This window comes from Mus musculus, chromosome 6 (genome assembly GCF_000001635.26).
Source record: "Mus musculus strain C57BL/6J chromosome 6, GRCm38.p6 C57BL/6J".
Lineage (NCBI taxonomy): Eukaryota > Metazoa > Chordata > Mammalia > Rodentia > Muridae > Mus > Mus musculus.
The window spans coordinates 29,267,926-29,292,969 of NC_000072.6; the positions used below are offsets into that span (position 1 = coordinate 29,267,926).

Here is a 25,044-nt window from a genome sequence, read left to right on the forward strand (position 1 = left end):
GGTAGGGTCAGAATGTGACCCTATCATTCCTTGCCTCACTCATCCAGCATTTAGTGAACATGCCTGACATGGAAGAGCCTGCAGTGGACAGAAGACCTTTTTCATTCTGGGTCACGCAGCCTCCTGTCCAGGGCAGAAACTGCTGGGGGAATTGTTTTTTGTTTAGTGTTGATTTTTTTCCCCTCTTTTATTTTCTTCCTTCTTTCCTTCCACCCCTGATCCCTGCCCATGCTAGTTCTGGATATGTAGCTGGAGTTGGCCCCAGATTCTCCATGCTACCTCCGTCTCCTTGGTGTTAGTTAGGATGTGACCCATCTAGCTTCACACTCAGCTTCAGTAATACCCTGCCTCAGCCCCTCAGGTTGCTCCAGCTACTTCTGAAGAGCTGAAACCTTGCTCTGCTCTACTTAATGGTTTGAAAACTGAAAATTCCAAGATAGGGAGCAAGAATGAGATCTATCCACCCTAAGGATTTTATTCTTTTTCTTTTTTTTCTCTTCTTTCATTCATTTTTTTTTTTTCTAGAGAGAGGGGTTTTATGTAGTTTTGGTTGTCCAGATTGACCTCAAACTCAGGGAGATCCACCTGCCTCTGTCTCATGAGTGTTGGGATTAAATACCACTAAGCCTGACTAGTACTTTCATTTGAAGATATAAAAAAGTCTAAAGCAAATATCTACTTCCCTTCCAAATAAAAAGACTGGCTCCCCTTTCATCTTTGTTCCCTAAGGCTTCCACCCCTACTGTGAAATAGTGTGTGGTAGGATACTTTTCTCTTACTGTAATAAAGTCGTCTGACAAAACCATTGTGAAATAGAGTGTGGTAGTTACTTTCCTATTACTATAATAAGGTATCCTGACAAAGGCGACTTGGAAGCTTATTTTGGGGTAGAATTTGGGGGTACCAGTCCATCACAGCAGGATGGCAAAGATTGGCAGCAGGCGCACAAGGCAGTCGGTAACACTGCATCCACAGCATTGACACCGGCCTTCAGCTTTCTTCATTCAGTCCGGGACCTTTACTACAATTAGCCTAATCCAGGAACTCCCTTACAGACTTACCCAGGTGTTGTTTCCATGGGGTTTCTAAATTCCATCAAGTTGGTAATCAAGATTAACAAAGACAGAAGGCCCCAGTAGCCTAGGCTGGCCCCAGAAGCCTAGGCTGGCTTTGAACTCATACAGTTGAAGCTGACATGGGACTGGTCCTCCGGCCTTGCCTCTCCAGCACTTAGAACTGTAAATATTCAACACCACACCCAGTTTCCTGTTCCCTTCTTAAATGTTTACCAGGCTTTTCTTAGCTCATCGTATCTTTACTTTCCCACACTAATCATTATTATTAAAAATAGTTTTGACTTGCTATAATTTGGATGGACCTATGTGTTTTCTAAATATTTAACCACTCTCTTTTGGCAGCTCATTTCCTTTTGACCTCAGTTTTTTTTTTTTTTTTTTTCTTAAACACAACAGAGGTTTCTTTTGTAAAGGCCCATGGGTTCTGTTTCTGTTATCTGACGATGTCCTCATCTTATTCTTTTCAAAACAAATAATGTTCTTGTCAGGAGCCAATCGCCTAGGCCTGTAATCACAGCATCTTGGCAGACTGAGGAAGAGATAAAGAACTGGCCAGCAAGATTCTGACGCAAAAGTTAATAATCTGACTTTATTCTAATATAATACATGGAGCAAATTTCACAGTTTCTGGTGTGTGTGTGTGTGCACGTGAAGGGTTGGGGAAGATAAGCTAAAAAAGGTCCTATAAATTCTCCAAATATATATATATATATATCAGAAAAACGACCCTGAAATGTTCATCCTCCATGTCCCCAGTGTTGGAATTACAGGTGTGTGCCATCACACCTGATTTGTGCAAGGCTGGGGACTGAACCTTTAGCATGTTAGGCAGACACTCACCAACAAGGCCAGATCCCCAGTCCAAGGTTCAGCTTTTAAATGAAGCATGCAATTCAGTGGTTTCGAGTGCATTCACAGACTGTGCAACTATCACTACTAATTTCAGGACATTGTCTCACCTACCAGAAAAAGAAACCGTATATGGGTATGGTGATCCATGCCTTCAATCCCAACACTCTAGCCAGAGGCAAAAGTTTCAGGCTAGCCTAATGCATATTTTATATAACAAGATCTTGTATCAGAAACCAAAGGGGTGAAAAATGTAAAAAACCTTCTACCTTGTTGTGTGGTGACCATTAATCTATGTTGTCTCTAAGTTTTGTTTGTTTTGATTTACCTATTCTGACAAGTCACCTAAATGGAATGTTTGTGTCTGTTTTGTTATTTTGTGTGAATGTTTCACTTACATGTGTATGTTTGTCCACCTGTGAACACCACTACTAGTTGTGAGCTGTCACATGAGTGCTGGGAACTGAACCTGAGTTGCTCTTAACTGCTGAGCCACCTCTCCAGCTCTGGTTTATTTTAATTAGCATAACATTTTTAAAGTCTCATCCATGTTACAGCATATACAAGTCATCTTTGTCTCCTTTATTTTACATTTTTCAAGACAGGGTGTCTGAGTGTAGCACTGCTATTCTGAAAATCATTCTGTAGACCATGCTGGCCTTGAACTCAGAGATCTGCCTGCTTCCCATTTTAAGACAGTGTTGCTTGTAGCCCAGGCTGGCCCCCAACTTGCTAGGTACTCGAAGGTGGCCTTGATTTAGAGTAGTCCTCCCTCATCCACCTCCCATGCACTGGGATTATGGGTATAGTGTTGGACCAAATAAGCGGTCCGTATTCCAGCCCCTATACTTACCTTCTCTTAATAACATGAAGACTGTGTTAAATATGTACAGACTGCCTTTTCTTTTCCTGGCTTATGGCAATCTTGTACGAATGCACTCATGATTTATATAGCTGGTGGGCTGGCTATACTGATGGGCTATACTGATGGGCTTTCTCAGTCCTCTGCCACTGTGAACAGTGCTGGAGTCCTTACTCCACAGGAGGGAGTTTACCTGAGGGATGACTCCCAGAAGTGGAATTCTGGGTAAAGGGGGCACAGACACTTTACCCAGTGTCTGTATTTACACTTTTCAGTATAATCATAAACTGAACTGATATGAGTTGCTCAGAACACTGATTTCCACCTCCTGTGCTTGCCAGCACGTCTCTCTTCTTCTAGGTACATCCCCCACCCTCTGTGACAGATGCGATGTCCTGAAAAGTAGGGGAAAGGTCACAGCGGAAGTTTGCTTCCTCCCTTTAATTCCGTTTAGTTTAGAGGCGAGGGCTTCTCCCACACATCGAATTGGCTCTCCCAAGGGTTCATTGACTCATCCTGGAAGTCATGAGAACGCACACCAACCCCCCCCCTCCTTGTAGTAACTATCGTGTTCACTTAGACCTGCCCCTAATTCTTGAGGGCTTTCCCCACTTGAGGGCTTGTCCCAGGAATCTTTTCTGAGATTCCCCCTTTGGGTCAGCACCTCTCCTTTGCGTTGGTTGGAGCCGGCAGGTGACTGGTAAGGCAGGTCAGTTTCCAGGTATGAAATCTAGACCATGACCTCCTCCCTCTCTAGTTCAAGCAAAAGGCAACTTTAAAAGAAAATAGCTTATTTTTAAAGAAAAAAAAATAATCTAAAATCCAATGCCCTCCCGGGGTACCGGAGCCACTGAAGGCAAGGCGATCCGTCCAAACGCCGTAAAAAGCCGAGACCAAAGCCAGGACAAATATTTTACTTTCATTCGGGAGGGCTCGAGAACAGTCGCAGGTACACTACAAGAACCTGACTCAAAAAACAAAGGAAGGAAGGGAGGGAGGGAGGGAGGGAGGGAGGGGGAGAGAGAGAGAGAGAGAGAGAGAGAGAGAGAGAGAGAGAGAGAGAGAGAGAGAGAGAGAGAGAGAGAGAAGAGAAGAGAAGAGGAGAAAAGGAAGAGAAGAGAGGAGAGGAGAGGAGAGGAGAGGAGAGGAGAGGAGAGGAGAGGAGAGGAGAGGAGAGGAGAGGAGAGGAGAGGAGAGGAGAGGAGAAAAGGAAGAGAAGAGAGGAGAGGAGAGGAGAGGAGAGGAGAAAAGGAAGAGGAGAGGAGAGGAGAGGAGAGGAGAGGAGAGGAGAGGAGAAGAGAAGAGAAGAGAAGAGAAGAGAAGAGAAGAGAAGAGAAGAGAAGAGAAGAGAAGAGAAGAGAAGAGAAGAGAAGAGAAGAGAAGAGAAGAGAAGAGAAGAGAAGAAAAGAAAAGAAGGGCTGGTGAGATGGCTCAGTGGGTAAGAGCACCCGACTGCTCTTCCGAAGGTCCAGAGTTCAAATCCCAGCAACCACATGGTGGCTCACAACCATCCGTAACAAGATCTGACTCCCTCTTCTGGTGTGTCTGAAGACAGCTACAGTGTACTTACATATAATAATAAATAAATCTTTAAAAAAAAAAAAAAAAGAAAAGAAAAGGAGGGCGGAAGGAAGGAACTCCTGCGGGGCCTTCCCACACTGCCCGGGCGTCACTTCAAGTACTGCATCCAGCAATGGGGGAGGGGGTAAAGGCGCCTTTTGGCTCCTGATCTTCTAGAAGGCGGCCGGTGAGGCTGAACCTCATGCTGTTCACTCTGGACTGCAGTGAATCAACCGCGAGCCGCGTGCTTTCCGTGACTCCCCGAGAACTCTGCGGCGACGCTGCTGACGCAGGGCTGGATGGCCAGCGGACGTGCCCCAGGGCGAGCTCGTGCAGGTTCGGTACGCGTGCGCAGTCTCCGAGGAGCCTCGCCCAGAAGGGGCGGGGCTTTGGGAGGTCCGTTTGTCTTTGGGGCTTATTTCTATCCAGAGCAGTGCCTGCGTGGAGCTTCCACGTTGCGACTCAGCCGACCTTCTTCCTTACTCCTGCACGACCTGGTGTGACTGTGAGCAGCCGTCTCTCAACTTTTCCTTCTGAGGTAACTGGCCCAGGACCCCCCAGGCCGGAGGCCGAGACATGGATCCCTTGTCCCATCGGTCGGGCTACTTGCGTTCGAGTCAGGGCTTTGCCTCCACCGGCTCTCTCTGCGTCGCCCAATCTATGAACTCCATGGGCCACCTTTGTTTGCCCACCAGGTTTCACCAAAGTACCTTAGCCTTCCCTTCCTGTCACCGCTTTAGAGTGTTGTGTAGTAACTGCCCCTTTGAAGGCTGAGTTCTTGTCTGTAGGACGACCATGTGGCCCAGAGTACCTTTCAGAGTGCCTGAGCTATTTAAAAGCATTCAAAGATGTTTGGATAAATTAACTAGATTTGACTCTTTGCTATTTTCTGTTTGCTACTTTTTGTTTTGTGGTACTCCGAATTGAACCTAGAATCTTGTATGTGCTAGATACAGCTTATACCACTCACTGGGGTGCATTACCTACCAGCCCCTTATGTTTACTTTTGAGACAAGGCTTCACTAAATCTTCCAAATTAGCTTTGCATTCTCTATAGCTCGGGCAAACCTTAAACATGCATTCCTTCTGCCTCAGCCTCCTTCATAGCTGGGATTACAGGCTTTTGTCACCCTTATCGTTTATATTGACGATATTATATTCAAGAAGTTTATAAATCCCCTGGAGGTGGTGGTGGCGGCGCGGCGGTGGCGGCCCGCGGAGGCCCGCGGACACCTTTAATCGCAGCCCTTAAGAGGTAGAAGCATGGAGGATCTCCGTGAGTTCGAGGCCAGCCGTACAGAGCTAGTTCTAGGACAGCCTGAGCTACACAAAGAAACCATGTCTCTGGAGGCAAAAAAGTTTGTAATCAACTTGGATGTATGATACAGGAGAAACTTAGACAGGTTGTTTGCTCTAGGACATATCCCTATTTCTTATTCTTGGGGCACTATGCTAGGGTGGGCAAGCACTCTATATACCACTGAGTTATATTTCAGCTCACTTTTTTTTTTTTTTCGAGGCAGGGTTTCTCTATGTAGCCCTGGCTGTCCTGGAACGCACTCTGTAGACCAGACTAGCCTCTAACTCAGAAATCCTCCTGCCTCTGCCTCCCAAGTGCTGGGATTAAAGGCGTGCACCACCATTGCCCTGCTCCACATTTTACTTTTTGAGTCAGGGTCTCACTAAGTTGCCCATGATAGTTTTAACTCACTGTGTAACTCAAGTATGCACCACCAGCCACACCTATCATTTTCTTGTATTTTATATATATACATGAAATACACACACATATACATTCATGGAGGCATTTTGCCTTCATGTTTTGTATCCTGTTTGCTGTGCATCATGGGTGTGTGTAGAGGCCAAAAAAAGGACTTCAGATTCCCTGGGACTGGAGTTACAGATGGTTGTGAACTGCCGTGTGTCGGCTGGTCCTCTGTAAGAGCAGCCAGTGCTAACCATGGAACCATCTCTCCCGCCCAATTTTCTTTCTACTTCCATCCGTCCCTGATGTAAAGTTAAGTCCTGGCACTGTAACTGGGTTTGTGCGTTGTGCTTGGTGGGAGTGGTCTTAAAGAGGGGTAAAAGTAATTGGGTGTGTGGAATGTGCTTGTAAGCCCAGCGCTTAAGAGGATTGCTTAAGTTTGAGGCTAGCCTGGGCTACATAGCAGGGAGAGGTAAAGATATACAGTTGTAAACAGTGTTCTTGAAATTATCCCAACAACATGTGTATTTGTTCTCCAACCACACATGCTTGGAGGTGATGCCGGGAGGGGACTTGCCATTGTCCCTGTCTCCCTGGCCGGCAGGGCCTCCTCTTGCTCCTGAGAAAACAAGGGTTGAGAGTAACTCAGACTCTTTCTTTCTTTCTTCACAGGATCTAGCAGCAGAAAGCAGCTCTACTTCCCTGCAAAGGAGCTGGGCACCGTCGCCATGAAGTTCATGCTGAACCTCTATGTGCTGGGCATCATGTTGACCCTGCTTTCCATCTTTGTTAGAGTGATGGAGTCTCTGGGAGGCTTACTGGAGAGCCCACTGCCCGGGAGCTCCTGGATCACGAGGGGTCAGCTAGCCAACACACAGCCTCCTAAGGGCCTGCCAGACCATCCATCCCGAGGAGTGCAGTGAACCTCCCTCCCTGCAGGCATCACAGCTTCAGCATGTCCAACCACACGTTCCATTTCTCGGGAGGCAGCATCAAGTGTCTCCAAAGGACTCTTACTAGGCCTGGAAGGGCTGTTCCCTTACCCTGGAAAAGAGCCTATTTCCCCTAGAGCTGTGAGTGGGCTGTCTGTGGCTCTGGGATGGAGGTGTACCAGTTCCAGCTGTTGGGAGAATGGATTTTGGTTTCGTTTGTTTCAGACCTCTGTCCTAAAGGACTCTTTTGGACCTAAGTATCTTCTGTTGGTTTACCATTGAGTCTCTTCCCTGAGAGTTGTTTGGATGGCATCAAAGGGGTTGTGGTTTGACTGTGAAGACAGAGGGTGGACTATCCAGTGTCCAGGTCAAGTTGTACATTTAAGTTCTTTCTCCAGTGTAATGCACATGTGTTTGTATATAATGTCTAAAGGGCTATGGGATGATCAGGCCTGCTTAGGGTATGGGAGTTCCAGCCACTGTGTGGCTTAAACATGAATTTTTCTAATGCAATAAATGTGAATATATATGTTTCCACTGTTTGTCCTGTTGACATGCCTGCCCTTGAAATTAGTAAGGGGAAGTTTAAATCCTAAATCTATAATAAGTAAGCTTTATCTCTATTTTTATTTTTGAGGCAGGATCTCACTGTGCAGCCCTGGTTGTCCTGGTAGTCACTATGTAGACCAAGCTGGCCTCATAGAGACACCTGGTGCCTCTTTTGCTTCTCTAGTGCTGGGATCAAAAGTGTGCACCACTACATTTGGCCATTTTTACATACATACATTTATTTATTTATTTATTTACTCCAGAAGAGGGCGTCAGATCTTGTTACAGATGGTTGTGAGCCACCGCGTGGTTGCTGGGATTTGAACTCAGGACTTCCGGAAGAACAGTCAGTGCTTTTAACTGCTGAGCCATCTCTCCAGCCCCCTGTTTTTACTCTTGAGATAGTCTATGGTAGCTAAGGCTGGCCTTGTCCCCCGGATTCACCTGCCTCTACCTTCTAAGTGCTAAGACTGTAAGCTTCTGTCTAAACTTAGTATTTTCAAATTTAGGAGCAAGAAAGTGTCCAAGGCCTTGTTTAGAAACTGAATATGGATTGCCAGAAATTCCAAGGACAGCTAGGGCTGCATAGCAAGACTGAACTCAAAAAGTTTTGTTTAAATGTAAACTTGCGGGCTGGGCCTTTCAACCCTGCCCTAACAGCCAGTTATCTGAGCCTAGGCAAGACTCAACCTTGGCCCTCCATGGTTGCCCCTATGGATTCAGCCAGCTGTAGGTTCAGATCTTGATTGTAAGGGCTCAAGATTGAACTTAGGGCATTATATGTACCAGGAAAACACTCTACCAAGGAAACTATTTTCAGCGCTGAAAATATATTTTTTTTTGTAAATTATGTCCACTATTCTTTTGTCCATGATAAGACACCTTTTCTTGTCATTTCTTCCTAAACAAAACAGAACAACTTTAGTATTTACATTGCATTAGGTATTATTATAAGTAATCTGGAGATAAGTATGTGTTAACATACAGTTGGGTCCTTTGCAGATTATATGCCACTTTATATGAGACAGAGTTGTGGCATAATCCCCTCCCCACTCCCAGAACTGTTTGCTCTTGTGACTGGTCGGACTCTGTAAAGGAAATCTGCCCTCTCCCCGCCCTGCCTCAGTCTAAATGAGCATTCTTGCAGGCCTAGCCATCTTGTTCTCCTCAATGGCTTAGCCAGCTAAGTGGCTGTTTGATTGTTGTCAGTTTAAGTCAGCTACTGAATGTCTGCACGGTGCATGTCATTTGCCTGTGAGAGCTCCCGAAGCAATCTAGATTGGCCTTGAAACCTAGGATCCTTCCACCCTAGCCTAATGGATCTGGGGTTATAGCTACATGCCGGGTGCTCATTTCTGCCCTTGCCCAGCACTGAGCTTCCACTCAGCAGTGGAAGAAGGGCTGTTCAGTTTTGAAGCAGTCTCACTACATAGCCCTAGAACTGATAATGAGTAGCTGACAAGTGACCCAGACTGACCTCAGAGTCCCATCTGCCTCAAATGCTGGGATTAAAGGTGTGGGTCATTACAATGGGCAAAGAGGCTTCCTTCCCACAATCCACCTCTCTGATCCCTGCCCTGCTATGAAAGTATTCACTCTGCCTTAGGTTTCGCTCTCATCTCTGTGTTTATGAATTTGATATACTTTTGCCAAACAAAAAGAATGGAACACAGCGTCGCGCCCTCTGCTCAACAGCTCTGCTTCCTTGGCGTTCTTAATGCAGCTGACTGATAGCTCTGGCTTAGGGATTGGTTTTGACTATTGCTGGGTGGTAGTCAGTATATTGCCAACCTCCACATTCTAGATACATGGTTCATTATTAGCCCCTTTGGGGATAAGAAATTATTTATTTATTGGGTCTTGCTATGCAGCCTAGGCTGGCCTCAAATTTGTGATTCAGTTATTGGGGTTAAAGTTATGTTGTCACACCTTGCTTCTGAGGACTGGCAAACTAGCCTTGACTTTGCTGAGGTTACAGAAGGTTGATTTCATTAGCGTAGTACTGTCAGTCATGTATTTGGGGGATTAGACTTAGCCGCTAAGGCACTGATCAACAAGTCAGATGACCTCAGTTTGATCTCCAAAACCTACATGGTGGAAAGAGAGAATATTCCCATAGGCTTGTCCTTGAAGTCTACAGGTGCACTGTGACATACTGGCATCCCCAACCCTTCACACACACCACCACCAGGATACACACAGAGTAAATGTAGATGAAAAACTTAACGTAATTGGAGAACTGGCAAGATGGCTCAGTGGATAAAACCTCTTGCTGCCAAGCCTAATGGCCTCAGTTTGATTCGAGGACCCACAGCATTGAAGATGAACACCATCTCTTGCAAGTTGTTCCCTGACCTTCACAAATGTGTCTCCCCCAAAATAAATGTAAATAAATAAGTGTATAAGAAAAAGTATAACTGGAAAGCAAACAGTGGCACACACCTGCCTTCTGTGTAAGCCAATGTTGGTTGTGAGAGGGTCTTGCTATAGTCTGCACTTCCTTTGAATTCTTGGCAGTCCTGCCTTAGTCTCCTTATTAGTGGGGTTACAAGTATGTACCACCATGCCCAGCTAGTTCCGATATTTCTATCCATCAAGGGCACACTAGGTTATAATGTAGCAAGATCAGTAAAAATCTCAATGGCTTAGAATCATTGCCCGGGTCCCTAAAAAGAAGCAGGTGCCTAAACAGTGCATCCCCACCTATTTCTGCTGATTGGTACCCCACAATCATCAGGCTGCTGTGCACTTGTCCGTCCATCCCCCTGCACCCCCCCATTTCTCCTTATCTCCCAGACTGCTATTAACCTGGTCTCCCATTACCATGTGTTAGATGTGTGGGAATGTGGCTTATACTCTTTTTTTTTGTTTTTGTTTTTGTAGAGCTTGGCCACACTGGTAGAGAAACTTGTGCCTTGCCCAGAACTTAAGTTTGAACCTGATATTGTAAGTAAATGTCATTTAACATTTTTTTCCCTTTGAGGGAAGATATAGTAAGGGTGTCCTACCTACAGGAGAGGTGTGAGGTGTGAGTTGAATAGTTATCTACCAGGAAGTTATCTACTACTAGTGGTAGTCAGCAGTATTCTTTTAGTATTCCTTCATTTGTTTGTTTTGCGACAGAGTCTCACTGGGTAGCCCAGAATGGCCTTAAACTCACAGCAATCTTGCCTCAATCTCTTGCCCTGGGACTCACTAGAAGCTCACTGCTGACTCCCTGTGGCTGGACGGGGCTATGGAAGATGATTCTGCTCAATCAGTCCTGATGTAACATGCCTATTCTAGACTGGAATATGTAAGGACTGTTTCCCAACCTATAGCAACCTCCCCCAACACCCTGCTTTGGTAACTAAAATTGATCTGTGTGGGACTGTATTGGAGTTGGGTGTTAATGAAAAGCTTTGATTTCCGCCCTGTACTTTCCCGCGTGTGATAAGTGGTGCATCTGTGTGTATGTCCTTGTATGGGCTTGACCTTGCCACGTGAGGCTGCCAGAGGACCATTTAACAATGCAGCCCCAGCTATGTAGCTCATGTAGGCCTTGCATTTGTGACTCCCTTGCCTCTGCCTCTTGAGTTACAAGCATGCACTGGAACGGTCTAAAATGCAGAGACATGGGGACTTGCTAAGTTAGGAAAGCAGATAAGATAAGCGCTAAGAGAGAAAAGCAAAGAGAACTAAGGCACAGTGTATCTAAAAACCTCCAGCTACCAAGGTTTAAGCCTGTTAACTGGAGGCCTGAACTCTATTGCCATCTAGTGGATGCTGAAGAGAAAGGAGTGTTAGGTCATATTCAACTATCCTGTCCTGAAAAAGACAGGAAGGAAGGAAAGAAGGAAGGGAGGGAGGGAGGGAGGGAGGGAGGGAGGGAGGGAGGGAGGGAGGGAGGGAGGGAGGGGGAGAAAAGAAAGAAGAAAGAAAAGTATTTTCAAACTAATGGGAACAGGTTTTAGAATTCTATAAAACTTCAATATTGAAAATAGCATGAGACGAGCCTATGACTAGACGGTTCAAATACGCTCTGGGAACTGGGAAGTGGTTCAGTGGGTAAAGGCACTTTACCTGGCAATTATGACAACCTAAATGCCGATCCCAAAACACATAGAAAAAGCCCATCGCAGCAGCCAGTGCTTCTGAGATCACAGGCCCAGGAGAACTGAAGGAAGCTTGCCGCTGGCCCAACTAACTCGGGGTACACAGCGCAAAGAGGCCTTGTTTCAAGATGAAAAGGTAATGCCCGACACCTGAGGCCTGTCCTCTGACCTCCACTCATAGCACGCACACGGCTACACCCCTTGCAAGAACACACAGATGGCTCAGCAGTTAAGGGCACTGGCTGTTCTTTCAGAGGTCCTGAGTTCATTTCTCAACAACCATCTGTAATGGGATCCAATGCCCTCTTCTGGTGTGTCTGAAGTGAGTGACAGTGTGATCACATACATAAAATAAAGAAATGAATCTTAAAACAAACAAACAAACAAACAAACAAACAAAAATCACACGTGCAGATATACTCACTTATCACACAGAAAAAAAAAAAGAAAAGAAGGCAGGAAAAGAAAAAATATGTCTGAAAGTGGGTGAGGGAGTTTCATTGCAATGAAGGTGCCACCGATTTCAGAAATCTCCACAAAGGGGCTGGCGACTTGACTCTGAGGGTTAAGGCATCCGCTTTAGAGCTAGACAGACCTGTGTTCAACCCCCTAAAGGAGGAAGGAGAGAACCCTCAGATTGTCTTCTGACACCCACGAGCTCCAACAGCACACACAGTTTTTTAAATCCCAGCACTCAGTAGAGGGTGGAGGATCTCTGTGAGTTCAAAGCCAGCCTGGTCTACAGTGTGAATTCCAGGACAGCCAGGGCTACACAGGAAGACCCTGTCTCCAACAAACAAAAATAGAAGTAAATTAACAGTAAGATCTGGTTCTGTGGTAGAATTCCTAACACACCCAGTCAAAATATTTTACAGTTTCTTAAATTGATGTGTCCCTTTTCAAATGTGTTTATTGACCAGGTGGTGGCACGAGTCTTTAATCCATCCACTTGGGAGGCAGAAGTATGGGGCCCTCTGAGTTTCTGGGGCATCCAGGACAACATACTCAACTATATGATAAAAAGAAGAAAACTATAAATACTTTGAAGTTTCTCTCCAAAAAGTTTTTCTAGTTGGAAAGAAAATGTGTGTGAGTGAGGGATGCATAAAGCAGTGTGCACAAGAGGTCAGAGGACTTGAGAGTCAGTTTTTTCCTTCTGTCACTTCCATCTTGGGAGTCTTTAAACTCCTATCAGGCTTGGCAGCAAGCGTTTTTTGCCAGCTGAGCCATCCTGCCGACCCCCCCTCCCTCCCGAAGCCTGACTTTAGGTAAACAATTTGAACTTACAAAGAGCTTTTGTGTGAGGCTTCCAGTTATGAAAGAGGATCAATGCCTGTGATTTTCCCAGAGTCCTTCGTTGGCGGACCTGGCCAGCCAGCTCACTGTCTGGGGAAGGTCATCGCTCGGCTGCCTGGGGTAAGGGCCAGTGTATAGAATCTGGAAGTTTACAGCTGGTTTGTGATCATCTCCCAGTCCTGTGTACCCCTTCCTGGCCTCCTCCCCCTTTCCTACTGTTAGCCTTTTTTTGATGTCACTCCTGCCATTGTGAGCTGACAGGCCCTCCCAGCCCTGGAGGACATGCGAAACCATAAGCATCAGGGAGCTGGAGCTGGGAGGTGGGGGGGAGCTGTAGTTCCACCGACACCTTGGAGTTGGGCTGGGTCTGTGTGGAGCCCCAGAGATGTTCCCCAGCCCATTCTTCTTAAGAACCAATGAGTAAAATTAGGGGCCTCCCTCCTGCAATCAGGGACCCAGGCCCTGGAGTGGAACTCGGAGTAGTGGATGGCCTGCTTTGTCAACTGATTCATTCTCCAGAATTCAACTTGTTCTCTGACTCTGTGGTGTTTGAGAGCACCTTTATCCAGGTACCTCCTGCATCTCACGGATAAGAGTCTCTCCTCCCACAGCCTGTTCCCAGTCATTTCCTTTTGTACTTGTAGTGTGAGGGAATTCCCTGCACACTACATTTAAAGAGTTACGTAGTGTTCGGAACAAGAGAGAAGTTTTGTTTTGTTTTGAGTCAGTATTTCACTATGTCGCCTTGGTTGGCTTAGAGCTCTGTAGATTAGGCTGACCTCAAACTCACAGAGATCCTCCAGCCTCTGCCTCCTGAGTGCTGAGATTAAAAGAGTATGCCACTACACCCAACTTACATATCTTTTTAAATGTTTTGTTGTTGTTGTTTTTAAGATTTATTTAAGTTTTAATTTTGTATTTGTGCCCTCGAGGGCAGTGCCCAGGGGGTGGGGTCAGAAGAGGGCATCAGACCCCTGGGGGCTGAAGTTATAAACCCTTATAAACTTCCTGACATTGGTGCTGGAAATGAACAACTCCAGGTCCTCTGTGAGATCAATAAACACTCTTGTTTGAAGCTGAGACAAAAGGATGGACCATCTAGAGACTGCCATATCCAAAGATCCATCCCATAATTAGCTTCCAAACACTGACACCATTGCATACACTAGCAAGATTTTGCTGAAAGGACCCTGATATAGCTGTCTCTTTTGAGACTACGCTGGGGCCTAGCAAACACATAAGTGGATGCTCACAGTCAGCTATTGGATGGATCACAGGGCCCCCAATGGAGGAGCTAGAGAAAGTACCCAAGGAGCTAAAGGGATCTGCAACCCTATAGGTGGAACAACATTATGAACTAACCAGTACCCCGGAGCTCTTGACTCTAGCTGCTTATGTATCAAAAGATGGCCTAGTCGGCCATCACTGGGAAGAGAGGCCCATTGGACTTGCAAACTTTATATGCCCCAGTACAGGGGAACGCCAGGGCCAAAAAGTGGGAGTGGGTGGGTAGGGAAGTGGGGCTGGGAGGGTATGGGGGACTTTTGGGATAGCATTGGAAATGTAAATGAGGAAAATACCTAATTTTAAAAAAAGATTATGGTAAAAAAAATAAATAAACACTCTTAATGGCAAAGCTGTTTCTTTAGCTCTGAAAGCAGTCTCGTGGAGCTCAGTTTAACTGTATCAATGGTAACTGTCTAAGCAAGCTCTAAGACCCATTTGGAACAGCAATGCATGATTACAGACACCCAGGGCATCCTCTCGGGACTTCAAACATTGAGAAATGTGTGTCAGACAGCAGGGGTCCTGGGAACTCTATGGAAATCACTGAGGTTTGGGTAAGAATAAGAGCAGGCAGAGAAGGTACCCAGGTTAAGGTGATGAGCCTGGGCTGAATGGAGGGGCTATCAGGAACCCACCTAAACAAAGGGGTCAAGTGGCAGGGAGTTGCAGGGGGATGGTGGGAACCTTTCCAGGTAGGTGTAGAAATTCAATCTGAGGTTCTCACCGCATCGATCCACTTCCCATTACGGTGCCAGTTTGGGAAAACTGTGTTTGGCGTTTCCAGTGCTCCACTCTCCGGTGCTGCCTAAGTGGACAGCTAGGTTTCTAGACACAACGCAGCGCTATATGGGGTTGTTATTCACAAAACTTTATGTCTGAGTGACTGGGGAGAGGAACAAAAGAGACCAGTAGCCGGCAATGCTCTAGCTCACCCATCTGAGATGACCCTGCCTGGGGTCTGCAGCCTTCCTTGCCTTGTCTGCTATTTCTTTCTGACACACGTGTCTGGGGCTGATTTCCAGGTCACTAAGCAAGGAAACTGGATGGATGCCTATGAAAGATCTGCCACTATGATCCTTGGAGTAACCTCTTCTGTGCCCTCCTTGCCACTCCCCAATATCCTCCTGATGGCCAATGTCACCTGGCCTCACGGTCCGTTTTCCACCTGTAGCACACTTGGTGCCCCTGTCATCACCCTCAGCAGGTAAAGGAAGGCTGGAGGGAGGGGGCTGGGGGGATGATTGGCAAATGTATGCACACTGTGCAGGTGGGCAGGCTTCAAACGGAAAGGAAGGGTAGTGCTCCAGGGCAGTGCTCTTCCTGAGCTCCATCTGTTTGCCTAATGTCAGTTGAATCAGCATCTCTTTGCAACACTGTTCCTGTCTCCAGCTCAATGGTTGAAGATCTTAGCTTCCCTTGAATTTTTTAAGGTCTTGTTTGGTTTGGTTTGGTTTGGTTGGTTTTGGTTTTTGTGTGTGTGTGTGTGTGTTTTATTTGTTGTTGTTGTTGCTATTGTTGTTTGAGGCAGAATCTGCTTGCGTAACCTCGTGTGTGTGTGTGTGTGTGTGTGTGTGTGTGTGTGTTTTATTTGTTGTTGTTGTTGCTATTGTTGTTTGAGGCAGAGTCTGCTTGCGTAACCTCGTGTGTGTGTGTGTGTGTGTGTGTGTGTGTGTGTGTGTGTTTTATTTGTTGTTGTTGTTGCTATTGTTGTTTGAGGCAGAGTCTGCTTGCGTAACCTCGTGTGTGTGTGTGTGTGTGTGTGTGTGTGTGTGTGTGTATGTGTGTGTGTTTTATTTGTTGTTGTTGTTGCTATTGTTGTTTGAGGCAGAGTCTGCTTACGTAACCTCGTGTGTGTGTGTGTGTGTGTGTGTGTGTGTGTGTGTGTGTTATTTGTTGTTGTTGTTGCTATTGTTGTTTGAGGCAGAGTCTGCTTGCGTAACCTTGTCTTGCCTGGAACTCACTTTATAAGAATTCCTAAAGAGCCCAGCCTTGGCTTCCCAGTATTTTGTCAGTGTGGATGTGGGAAATTTTTAAAGAGAACTTTTGGGAGTTATTTCTCTCCTACTTTGTGGGCCCTGGGGATTGCACTCATGTCACTAGAGTTGACAATAAGCACCTTCACCTTTGGAGACAACTTGCCAGCCCATAAATGGAGATATTAAAGTATAATAGAGCTATGAGATATTGAGATTGAAAAAAAAAAAAAGATGCCACCAAACCCAGCATGGTAAGCCTGTCTTTAAAAAGGGTGGGGATGTGTTGGGAGAGGTGACCCTTCCTCAAGTCCTAAGTGAGTTTCCACAACCCATGTCAGGCAGCTCATAGCCACCTGTAACTCTGACACACACTTCTAGCTTCCAGATAGCCTACATATATGTGGTATTCACACACACACACAGAAAAAGAAAAGAATAAAAAGATTAGTGATGTAGCTCGGTTGGTAGACTGTATGCCTAGCGCACACACAGCCCTAGCTAGGTTCAGCACCACATAAACTGAGCATGGTGGTACCAGCCTATAACCCCAGAACTTGGGAGGGGCAGACAGAGTATCAAAGAAAAGAAAAAAGAAAAGAAAAGAAAAGAAAAGAAAAGAAGAGAAAAGAAGAGAAAAGAAGAGAAAAGAAAAGAAAAGTGCAAAGCTTCAGCATACAGAGACACCCACTGTTCCTACTGGTTGCTTCAAGGAGTCAAAGATGTAGGGAAAAGCTTAGAAATGAGGCAAGAAATCTTTGTTCTAATCCCTGATCGGGGCAATTGAACAAACTTAAGAGTATTTTCGCATGGGCTTTGCTTTCTGAGACAGGGCTCCTGTACTTTATGCTGACTTTAGATGCCCAGTCCTTCTGCCTTAGTCTCCCAAGTGCTAGGATCGCCTCTGTGACTAGCTCACCGTGCATGTGGTGTGTGTGTGTGTGTGTGTGTGTGTGTGTGTGTGTGTGTATGTGTGTCTGTGTCTGTGTGTGTGTCTGTGTGTGTGTCTGTGTGTGTGTCTGTGTGTGTGTGTGTGTGTGTGTGTGTGTGTGTGTGTGTCAGGGTGCAAGGCCAGAGGATGTGTTGGATGTCCCTGCTCTACCACAATCCATCTTATTGCCTTGAGGTGGCCTCTCACTGAAGAACACTGGTTGACTAGGTTGGCTGGCCTGTGAGCTCCCAGGATCTGCCTACCCGTTTTGGCATCCAGCCCTGAGGTTACAGGCATACATGGCATCCCTGGCTCTTTAAAAGCAAAACAGAACAGAACAAAACAACCAACCAACCACGAGTGCTTGGGGTTCGAACTCAGGCCTTCACGCTCACATGATAAGTTGCATGCCTTGGTCTATCAACTCACCTCCCCCAGTCAGTCACAGAACTTCCCCAAGGCTTTACTGCAAAATCTGAAATGAGTGTTTAATAATACTTATCTTTCTCTGTCCAAGAGTTCTTGTGAGCATTAAGTGAGATATTATGCACTGATAGCAGCAATGGTGATTGATGGGAACAGATTCTTTTCATTTAATTTTTTTTTTTTGAGACAAAGTCACGTAGCCCAAGCTGAACTTGAACTCCTGCCCTTAGCTCCCAAGTGTTGGGATTTAGGCATACACCTAAAGGCATGTGAGTCTTTACTAAGGAACAAGATCCTGCGAATGAATGAGAAGGGAGTCAGATACCTCAGCAGCTAGTAGTCCCAGTGCCAGGGCAGGAGCCTCCTCCAGGGAGCCGCAGACACCAACACATGTATTCCCCGCTTATGCTCAGGATTCTCCCCCTGAAGTATGTGGAGCTGCAAATCTATGACCGGACGCAGCGCATCCTCCGCGTTAGGACAGTGACGGAGAAGATCTACTACCTGAGGCTCCACGAGAAACATCCACAGGCTGTGTTTCAGTTCTGGATCCGGTTGGTGAAAATTTTACAGAAAGGTCTGTCCATCACCACCAAAGACCCAAGAATCCAGTTCACTCACTGCCTGGTGCCCAAGATGTCCAACTCCTCCACTGAAACAGCAGTAAGTGCCCCCCCCCCCCCCGGCGGTCTGCGCAGAAATGTATATATCCATGTATATACTCATACACTCACATGCACGCACTCGTATGTTCCCAGATGCAAATGGACACCTAGCCTTTCATAGATGCCGGTCACTCATCCATAGATTCACTCAACACCTTGGATCAGAAATATTCAGGAAACAAACACTGCTCCCTTCTCACTGTTCCCTGAACAATACAGTGGGATAGTCTATTTACATAGTATTGTGTTGTGTGAGGCATGTGCAAAAGCTATGTCATTGCAAATAAGGGACTTGATTATAGGGGAGGTGTCTTAGTTAGGGTTTTACTTCTGTGAACAGATGCCATGACCAAGGCAAGTCTTATAAAGGACAACATTTAACTGGGGCTGGCTTACAGGTTCAGAGGTTCAGTCCATTATCATCAAGGTGGGAACATGGCAGCATCCAGGCAGGCATGGCGCAGGAGGAGCTGAGAGTCCTACTTCTTCATCTGAAGGCTGCTAGTAGAATACTGGCTTCCAGGCAGCTAGGACTAGGGTATTAAAGCCACAATGACACACCTACTCCAACAAGGCCACGCCTCCTAATAGTGAGCCAAGTATATACAAACCATCACAGGGGGGCCCCTGGAGCCAATCCCCATGGATATTAGTGGCGAGTATGTATGTTACTGAATACAATGCTGTTGATCACGGGCACTTCCCCTCATTTAGGCATCACTCCCTCCCCTCTGAAACACGTTTGAAAGACTCCTAAAATGAGGGGTTAGAGGGGTTAGGTGACATCTCTAGTTTTCAGTGAATTTGAACATAGCTACATATGCATTTATAGGCTTTTATTCTTTTGACATTTTTTTGTAAAGATGGGACCTCACCACGTAGCCCCAGGCTGGCCTCAAACTCAAGATCTTCCTGTCTCAGTTCCCACGACTTCCCTTTGTTGTGGGTGGGTGGAAGCAGGGCCTCTAGCATGCTCGATGCTAGACAAGTGTTCTACCTGCTCTATCGCTGAGCTAGGGCCTTTTTATATTTCCTTGGTTGAGTTTTTTGTAGTTGTTGTTTTGTTTTGTTTTTTTTTTTACTGTATACACGTTCTGTTATTGCAACAACTCTCGCTCTGTAGCTCAGACTGGGCAGGAATTCACTATGTGGCCCAGGTTGCCCTCACACTTTCAGCTATTCTCCTGCTTTAGCTTCCTCCTGCTGGGATTGCAAGTACACACCACAATCCTGAGCTCCTGTGGGGCATGAGGGTTGCCTGGACCTTCCCAGGGCAGAAGCAAGGTGGAAAGCTTGCTAGAGATGGCTCTAAATTTGAGATCTTAAAACCGAACTCTTCCCCTGCCTTTATTAAGGTGTGTGATTTTGGTGTTTTGATAGTCACTGGTTTTTGGAGATCAGCAGCTCTTGGGTCCACATTTTACTCTCTGGATAGCATGGCCTCCCCAGCACATCTGAGCCCTGCCTGAGAGAGAGAGAGCACAGCTGCTCCGTGGGGAGCAGGGCCCCTGACTTGCATCTCCCTATACAGACTGAAAGCAGCCTGCCTGCATCCTCCCAGAACAGCGAGGCCATAATGCTGCTGGCAGCCGAGCGGAACAGCAGCAGTCTCTTAGAACTCTCAAACAGACACCAGACCTCAAGAGACAGGTGAGTCCCGTGTTGTCAGCCCTGGCCTTGCCCTAGCCTAAATTCATGGGCCCGTGACTCTATCAATCCAGTCCTTTTTATTGTAGATAGGCAGCCACACGACTTTGTCCCCTAAACTTGGTTGCAAGCTTGTGCTCAGAAAAGGTTCTGTGGCATCCGAGCATTGAAGTGTTCATTCCACAGATAAACTTCCCGTTTTCACAAGGCAGATACACAACAAAAGGAACGGGAAATGAGTAAATTAATTCCAAGAAATACAGACTAATAAATAAGTCAGTTGGCTACTGACTCGCTAACCCCTGCTCACAAAGGCCTCTCTGGCAGCCTCTGCTTTGCTCTCTCCAGCTCTTGGTAAAATGGACAGTGGCCAAGGCTGCTCCTAAGTCCACGTCTCAATTAATTCCCTAGCAAACAGCCATGACTTCCATGACTTCCATGGTCAGGGCAGACCTAAGGCGTAGGCTGTGGTCAACCATAATTCATCTTTTTAATCTCTTTGTGATTTTTTTTTCCCAGTGGGAGAAGGGTTTTTCTTTGTTGTCTCACTATAAAAGCTTCCTCTCTGGGCAGTCCCCATAGAAAAGCCGGCCCTTTCAGACTGCAAAGTCAGCCTCACTTTGGAAGCTAAAAATGTCTGATGCCTGATTATACTTTCTTGATATGCTCAACCTGGGCCTCTTCCCTTCCCTTCCCTTCCCTTCCCTCCCCTCCCCTCTCCTCTCCTCTCCTCTCCTCTCCTCTCCTCCCCTCCTTCCCTCCTCTTTTCTCCTCCCTTCCTTCCTCTCCTCTCCATTCTCCTCTCCCCTCTTTCTCCTTTCCTCTCTAACCTCCCCACACCCCCACCCCACCCCACCCCACCCCCACCATGAGCTTCTTGTCATCTTGGCTGACTTTAAACTCCAGATCCTCCTGCCTTCTCTTCCCAAGTGCTGGCGGTGGAGTGTGCTAGCACGGCTTCCTGCATGCTAGTCAATCCCTAGACTGTGCACTCAGCCACACCCCCATTCCTACCCTCTTTGTTTTGTTTGCTTGTTTGTCTCTTTTGTTTTCTTTGACTCGGGGTTTCACTCTGTAGCTCTGAATATACTTGAACTGGCCATAAGCCTGCCTTGGCCTCCAAAAAGTTTCCTTTCTCCGGACCTGAAGTTATGACTCATTGGTTAAGATCACTTCCAGAGGATTCGGGCTGAGTTCCCATACCCACAGGACAGCACATGTCTGTAACTCTAGTTTCAGGGGATCCATCAGGCTTTTCTGGCCGCCTTAGACACCAGGCACACCAATGGTGAGCAGATACACGTGAAAATGAAACACCCTGTCTTAGTTAGGGTTCCATTGCTATGAACAGATACCATAACCAGAGCATCTCTTATAAGGACAACATTAATTGGGGCAGCTTACAGATTCAGAAGTTCAGTCCATTATCAAGGAGGAAACATGGCAGCATCCAGGCAGGCGTGGCCCAGGAGAAACTGAGAGTTCTACATCTTTATCCAAGGGAAGTCAAGAGCAGACTGTCTTCCAGCCAGCAAGGAGGAGGATCTCAAAGCCCATCCCTACTGTGACAAATCCTCCAACAAGACCATACCTCCTAATAGTGCCACTTCCTGGGCCAACCATATTTAAACTACAACACACCCATACACATAAAATAATAAAAATATTTATGCTTTCCTAGTGGGATACACAGTCATCACTTTTTCTTATCATTTCCTAATGATTTAAGTTGATTTTTTTCCTCTTCATAGCTTTCTTAGGTTATTTTGTTGTTTGAGTATTTTGTTTTGTTGTTGTTTTTTGAGACAGGAGATGACTTTGAACTACTGATCTGTCCTGCCTCCACTTTCCAAGTATGGGATTATAGGAGTGCATTAGCAGACCACCATATTGACTCCTGTTTGTTTTGGATTTTCTGATTAGTTGGTTGTGTTTGGTTTGTTTTTGTTTATGAGACAGTGTCTTATTGTATAGTTCTTGGCTGGCTTGGAACTCACTATGTAGACCAAGTTATCTTTAAACTCACTCTGCTTTCTGCCTCTGCCTCTGCCTCTGCCTCTGCCTCTGCCTCTGCCTCTGCCTCTGCCTCTGCCTCTGCCTCTGCCTCTGCCTCTGCCTCTGCCTCTGCCTCTGCCTCTGCCTCTGCCTCTGCCTCTGCCTCGTGTTGAGATTAAAGGCATACACCATAAGGTCCTAAGACAAAGTTCCACTGTGTAACTTGGGCTAGCCTAGAACTGGCAGACAAATATGTGCTCTTAACCACTTAACCACTCCAGCCTTTAAAAATAGTTTAAGGAGAATGTTTTGTGTGAATGGGCATTTTGCCCATAGTACCCATGGGGACCAGAAAAGGACATCTGAGTCTCTATAACTGGAGTCATAGACAGGTTAAGATGCCATGTAGGTACTGGGAACCCAACCCAGGCCTTCTGGAAGAATAGCAAGTGCTATTAACTGCTGAGACATTGTTCCAGCCCTTAAGTGGATTTTTAACAATTATTTCCTTCTTCTCTGTTGCTTTCTATGACCTGGGAATCTCTGACTCCCTCAGGCACACTGATACTGCCACAGAAACAGACAACTCCGGCAACTGCAAGTCAACCCCACTGGTGGCATCTTCAGCTAGTATGCCCATGAGAGCTGCTTTGACCCACAGTCTCTGGGAACAAGAGGACTCAAATGAGAACTTCCTGCAGGCTCCTGTAGCCAGCTCCCTAGGAGAGAACTTGTTGGGACCCTAATACCTAGCCAGAGTCGGGTGTTGGCCCTGTCTTCTATGTCTATGTGTTTGCGCTGCCTCCTACAATGCTGCTTCCTGCAGTGGGCCAAGTAACCATGGGAGCGATGATATGGTTCTTACACCAAGATGCTCCTCTACTTCCACCAATAAACCTCCAATGGAGTCCTCGTTGTTGGAGGCTGTGTTTTGGGGGAGGCTCTGAGCAGTTGGGGAAAAGATGGCTAGAATCACACCTTCCTCCTCCTTTTTCTAAACAAATGGGAAGAAAGCTGTGACACCAAAACAGGAGCTACACAGGAGGAAGAGGGGGAGGAGGAGGGGAGGGGAGAGGGGGGAGGGGAGAAGGGAGAGGAGAGAGGAGAGAAACAGAGGCAGGAAGCTGGAAAGAACCTGGATGTCCCTCAACAGAGGAATGGACACAGAAAATGTGGTACATTTACACAATGGAGTATTACTCAGATATTAAAAAGAATGAATTTATGAAATTCCTAGGCAAATAGATGGACCTGGAGGGCATCATCCTGAGTGAGGTACCCAAATCACAAAAGAACTCATACAATATGTACTCACTGATAAGTGGATATTAGCCCAGAAACTTAGAATACCCAAGATATAAGATACAATTTGCGAAACACATGAAACTCAAGAAGAACAAAAAAGAGAGAGAGAGAGAGAGAAATCTCCAAAATGATACACTATAGTAATCAGCTAGGCGATAACCCCACCCATCTCAAATAAGAACTCGAGTGTTTATCTCTCAACTCACTGTGTTAGGCTAACTCTTGGCCATGGCCATGGACAAGTGTGTTGCCAATGGAATACCTTAACTGTTTCCTCCTAGTGAAAGTAAATTGGGAAATCTTGTATGTTTGTGGGTCTCTGAGCAAGTATTGCACACTTACAGGGGGATAATCAAAGCTGTTCCCATCTTCTAGACAATTAGTAATATTTGTTCAGAATATATCACTATAATACCCAAACAACATGACTCCTCTGATGCCCTGTTTGGTGTGTGATATTGAAATCATCAAGAGAGAGGGGCAAGTTTCCTGTCCTTGGAGAAAGCCTGGAGCAGCTACTGAACTCTGTTTTAAAGACAAAGGGGGAGGGCATTGATGTTTAGATGTTTAGGGCATTTGTACCACACAGTCCACACATAGAGGTCAGAGGACTGGCCTTCTTGTATCTCACATTGCCTGTGTTGCCAGGAGGAGGAACATGGTTGTCCCTTTGGCAGGCAGGCCTGGCTGGTCTGAGTACTAAATCCTGGCAAGACTGAGTTGTACAAGACACTCAGAGAGGGTATCTAATGTTTATGGCTTTCTTTCTGCCTCCATGGAATGCAAACCAAATTTCCTGCGAATAGTGTGCTGGTTAGTCTCCTGTCAACATAAGCTAGAGTCATAGGGACAGGGAACCAAAAATGAGAAATATGCCCTCATCGGATTGGCCTATGGTGGATCCCCCCCCCATGGGCATTTTATTGATTAATGAATGGTGTGGGAGGGCCCAGCCCACTGTGGTGGTGCCATACTTGGGCAGGTTGTGTAAGGAAGCAGGCTGAGCAAGCCAGTAAGCAGCATTTCTCCATGACCCCTGCTTCAGTCGCTGATACTACCTCAGTGAGAGATAATAAAGTGGAAGTGGAAATAAACTGTGTTCTCCCCAAGTTGCCTTGGGGGTGGGTATTTATCACAGCAATAGAAAGTAAATTTGGACAGAAATATTTGCCAGTAAATAAGCTGACTATTGCCATTACTGAAGAAGGTCAACTAGACGCTAGACCCAGGTGAGACTAATATGAAGTGACCATACTTCCCAAAGTACAATACAATACACATTTAACTCTCAAAATATCCTTGTGAGGATAAATCGTAAGGCACCTGGCATTCACACACACTTGGAGTCCCTATCTTTGAGATCTTAAGATCTCACTCTGTAAGCCAGGCTATTCTTGAGCTCACAGCCATCCTTCTGGCTCCCTTCCCAAGTGCTAGGATTAAAGGAAGAGCCACCACTCTCAGCTTCCATCCCCACTTCTAGTGCCTGACTTTATGTCTCTGTCAGTTCTCACTTGAACTGTTGGGGTAATTCTATTGGTGTAACCCTAGTATCGCCATAACAGTAATGGGTCACATCATTGGATTCTAGGCTATATGCAAATATGCTGCTATATTTTTACAAAGGTATTTCACTCAATCCACACCACCACAGCCCACCTGGAGGCAGATACTCATTAGCACATTTTGTTAAGGATGAAGCCACAGAGAGGTTATTTGAGGTCACATAGGGAGTAAGTAGCCAATATTTTAACTCAGTCTGTCTGATTCCAAAGCTTACAACATTTATATGCATTTGATTTTGACAGGGTCTCTCTGTATAGCCTTGATTGTCTCGAAGCTTACTATATAGATAGATCTAGCTTCATTTCTGAGATCACAGACATTTGCCA

General features: G+C 46.1%; 2 protein-coding genes across 6 annotated transcripts; both read left to right on the plus strand.

The window, feature by feature from the left end:
• The first annotated feature begins 4,562 nt into the window (after window positions 1-4,562).
• On the plus strand, window positions 4,563-7,524 carry Hilpda (hypoxia inducible lipid droplet associated). 2 transcript variants are annotated; one of them, NM_001190461.1, is made up of 2 exons: window positions 4,563-4,683; window positions 6,725-7,524. In NM_001190461.1, exons 1-2 carry the CDS (start codon window positions 4,647-4,649, stop codon window positions 6,973-6,975), a joined length of 288 nt encoding a protein of 95 aa, NP_001177390.1. In that variant the 5' UTR covers window positions 4,563-4,646; the 3' UTR covers window positions 6,976-7,524. The 2 variants fall into 2 exon arrangements, with proteins under 2 accessions (NP_001177390.1, NP_076005.1); NM_023516.5 differs by lacking the exon at window positions 4,563-4,683 and adding an exon at window positions 4,701-4,885.
• Window positions 7,525-9,602: 2,078 nt separating this feature from the next.
• Window positions 9,603-22,759, plus strand: Fam71f2 (family with sequence similarity 71, member F2). 4 transcript variants are annotated; one of them, XM_011241060.3, is made up of 6 exons: window positions 9,603-9,918; window positions 10,417-10,479; window positions 15,233-15,414; window positions 17,954-18,203; window positions 19,737-19,855; window positions 22,404-22,755. In XM_011241060.3, the coding sequence occupies exons 1-6, from the start codon at window positions 9,781-9,783 to the stop codon at window positions 22,591-22,593; spliced, it is 942 nt and encodes a 313-aa protein (XP_011239362.1). In that variant the 5' UTR covers window positions 9,603-9,780; the 3' UTR covers window positions 22,594-22,755. The 4 variants fall into 4 exon arrangements, 3 of the variants coding, with proteins under 3 accessions (XP_011239362.1, XP_011239363.1, NP_001094956.1); XM_011241061.3 differs by lacking the exons at window positions 9,603-9,918; window positions 10,417-10,479 and adding an exon at window positions 11,665-11,763 and having other exon boundaries at window positions 22,404-22,759; NM_001101486.2 differs by lacking the exons at window positions 9,603-9,918; window positions 10,417-10,479 and adding an exon at window positions 13,216-13,492.
• The last annotated feature ends 2,285 nt before the right edge of the window (window positions 22,760-25,044 follow it).

Bases quoted from the DNA above. Each gene is read 5' to 3' on its own strand.
- Hilpda (NM_001190461.1), top strand. From the start codon at position 4,647: ATGGCCAGCGGACGTGCCCCAGGGCGAGCTCGTGCAG. The intron at 4,684-6,724 runs GTTCGGTACGCG...CTTTCTTCACAG, and splicing joins CCCAGGGCGAGCTCGTGCAG to GATCTAGCAGCAGAAAGCAG.
- Fam71f2 (XM_011241060.3), top strand. From the start codon at position 9,781: ATGGCTCAGTGGATAAAACCTCTTGCTGCCAAGCCTAATGGCCTCAGT. The intron at 10,480-15,232 runs GTAAGTAAATGT...GCTGATTTCCAG, and splicing joins TTAAGTTTGAACCTGATATT to GTCACTAAGCAAGGAAACTG. The intron at 15,415-17,953 runs GTAAAGGAAGGC...GCTTATGCTCAG, and splicing joins CCTGTCATCACCCTCAGCAG to GATTCTCCCCCTGAAGTATG.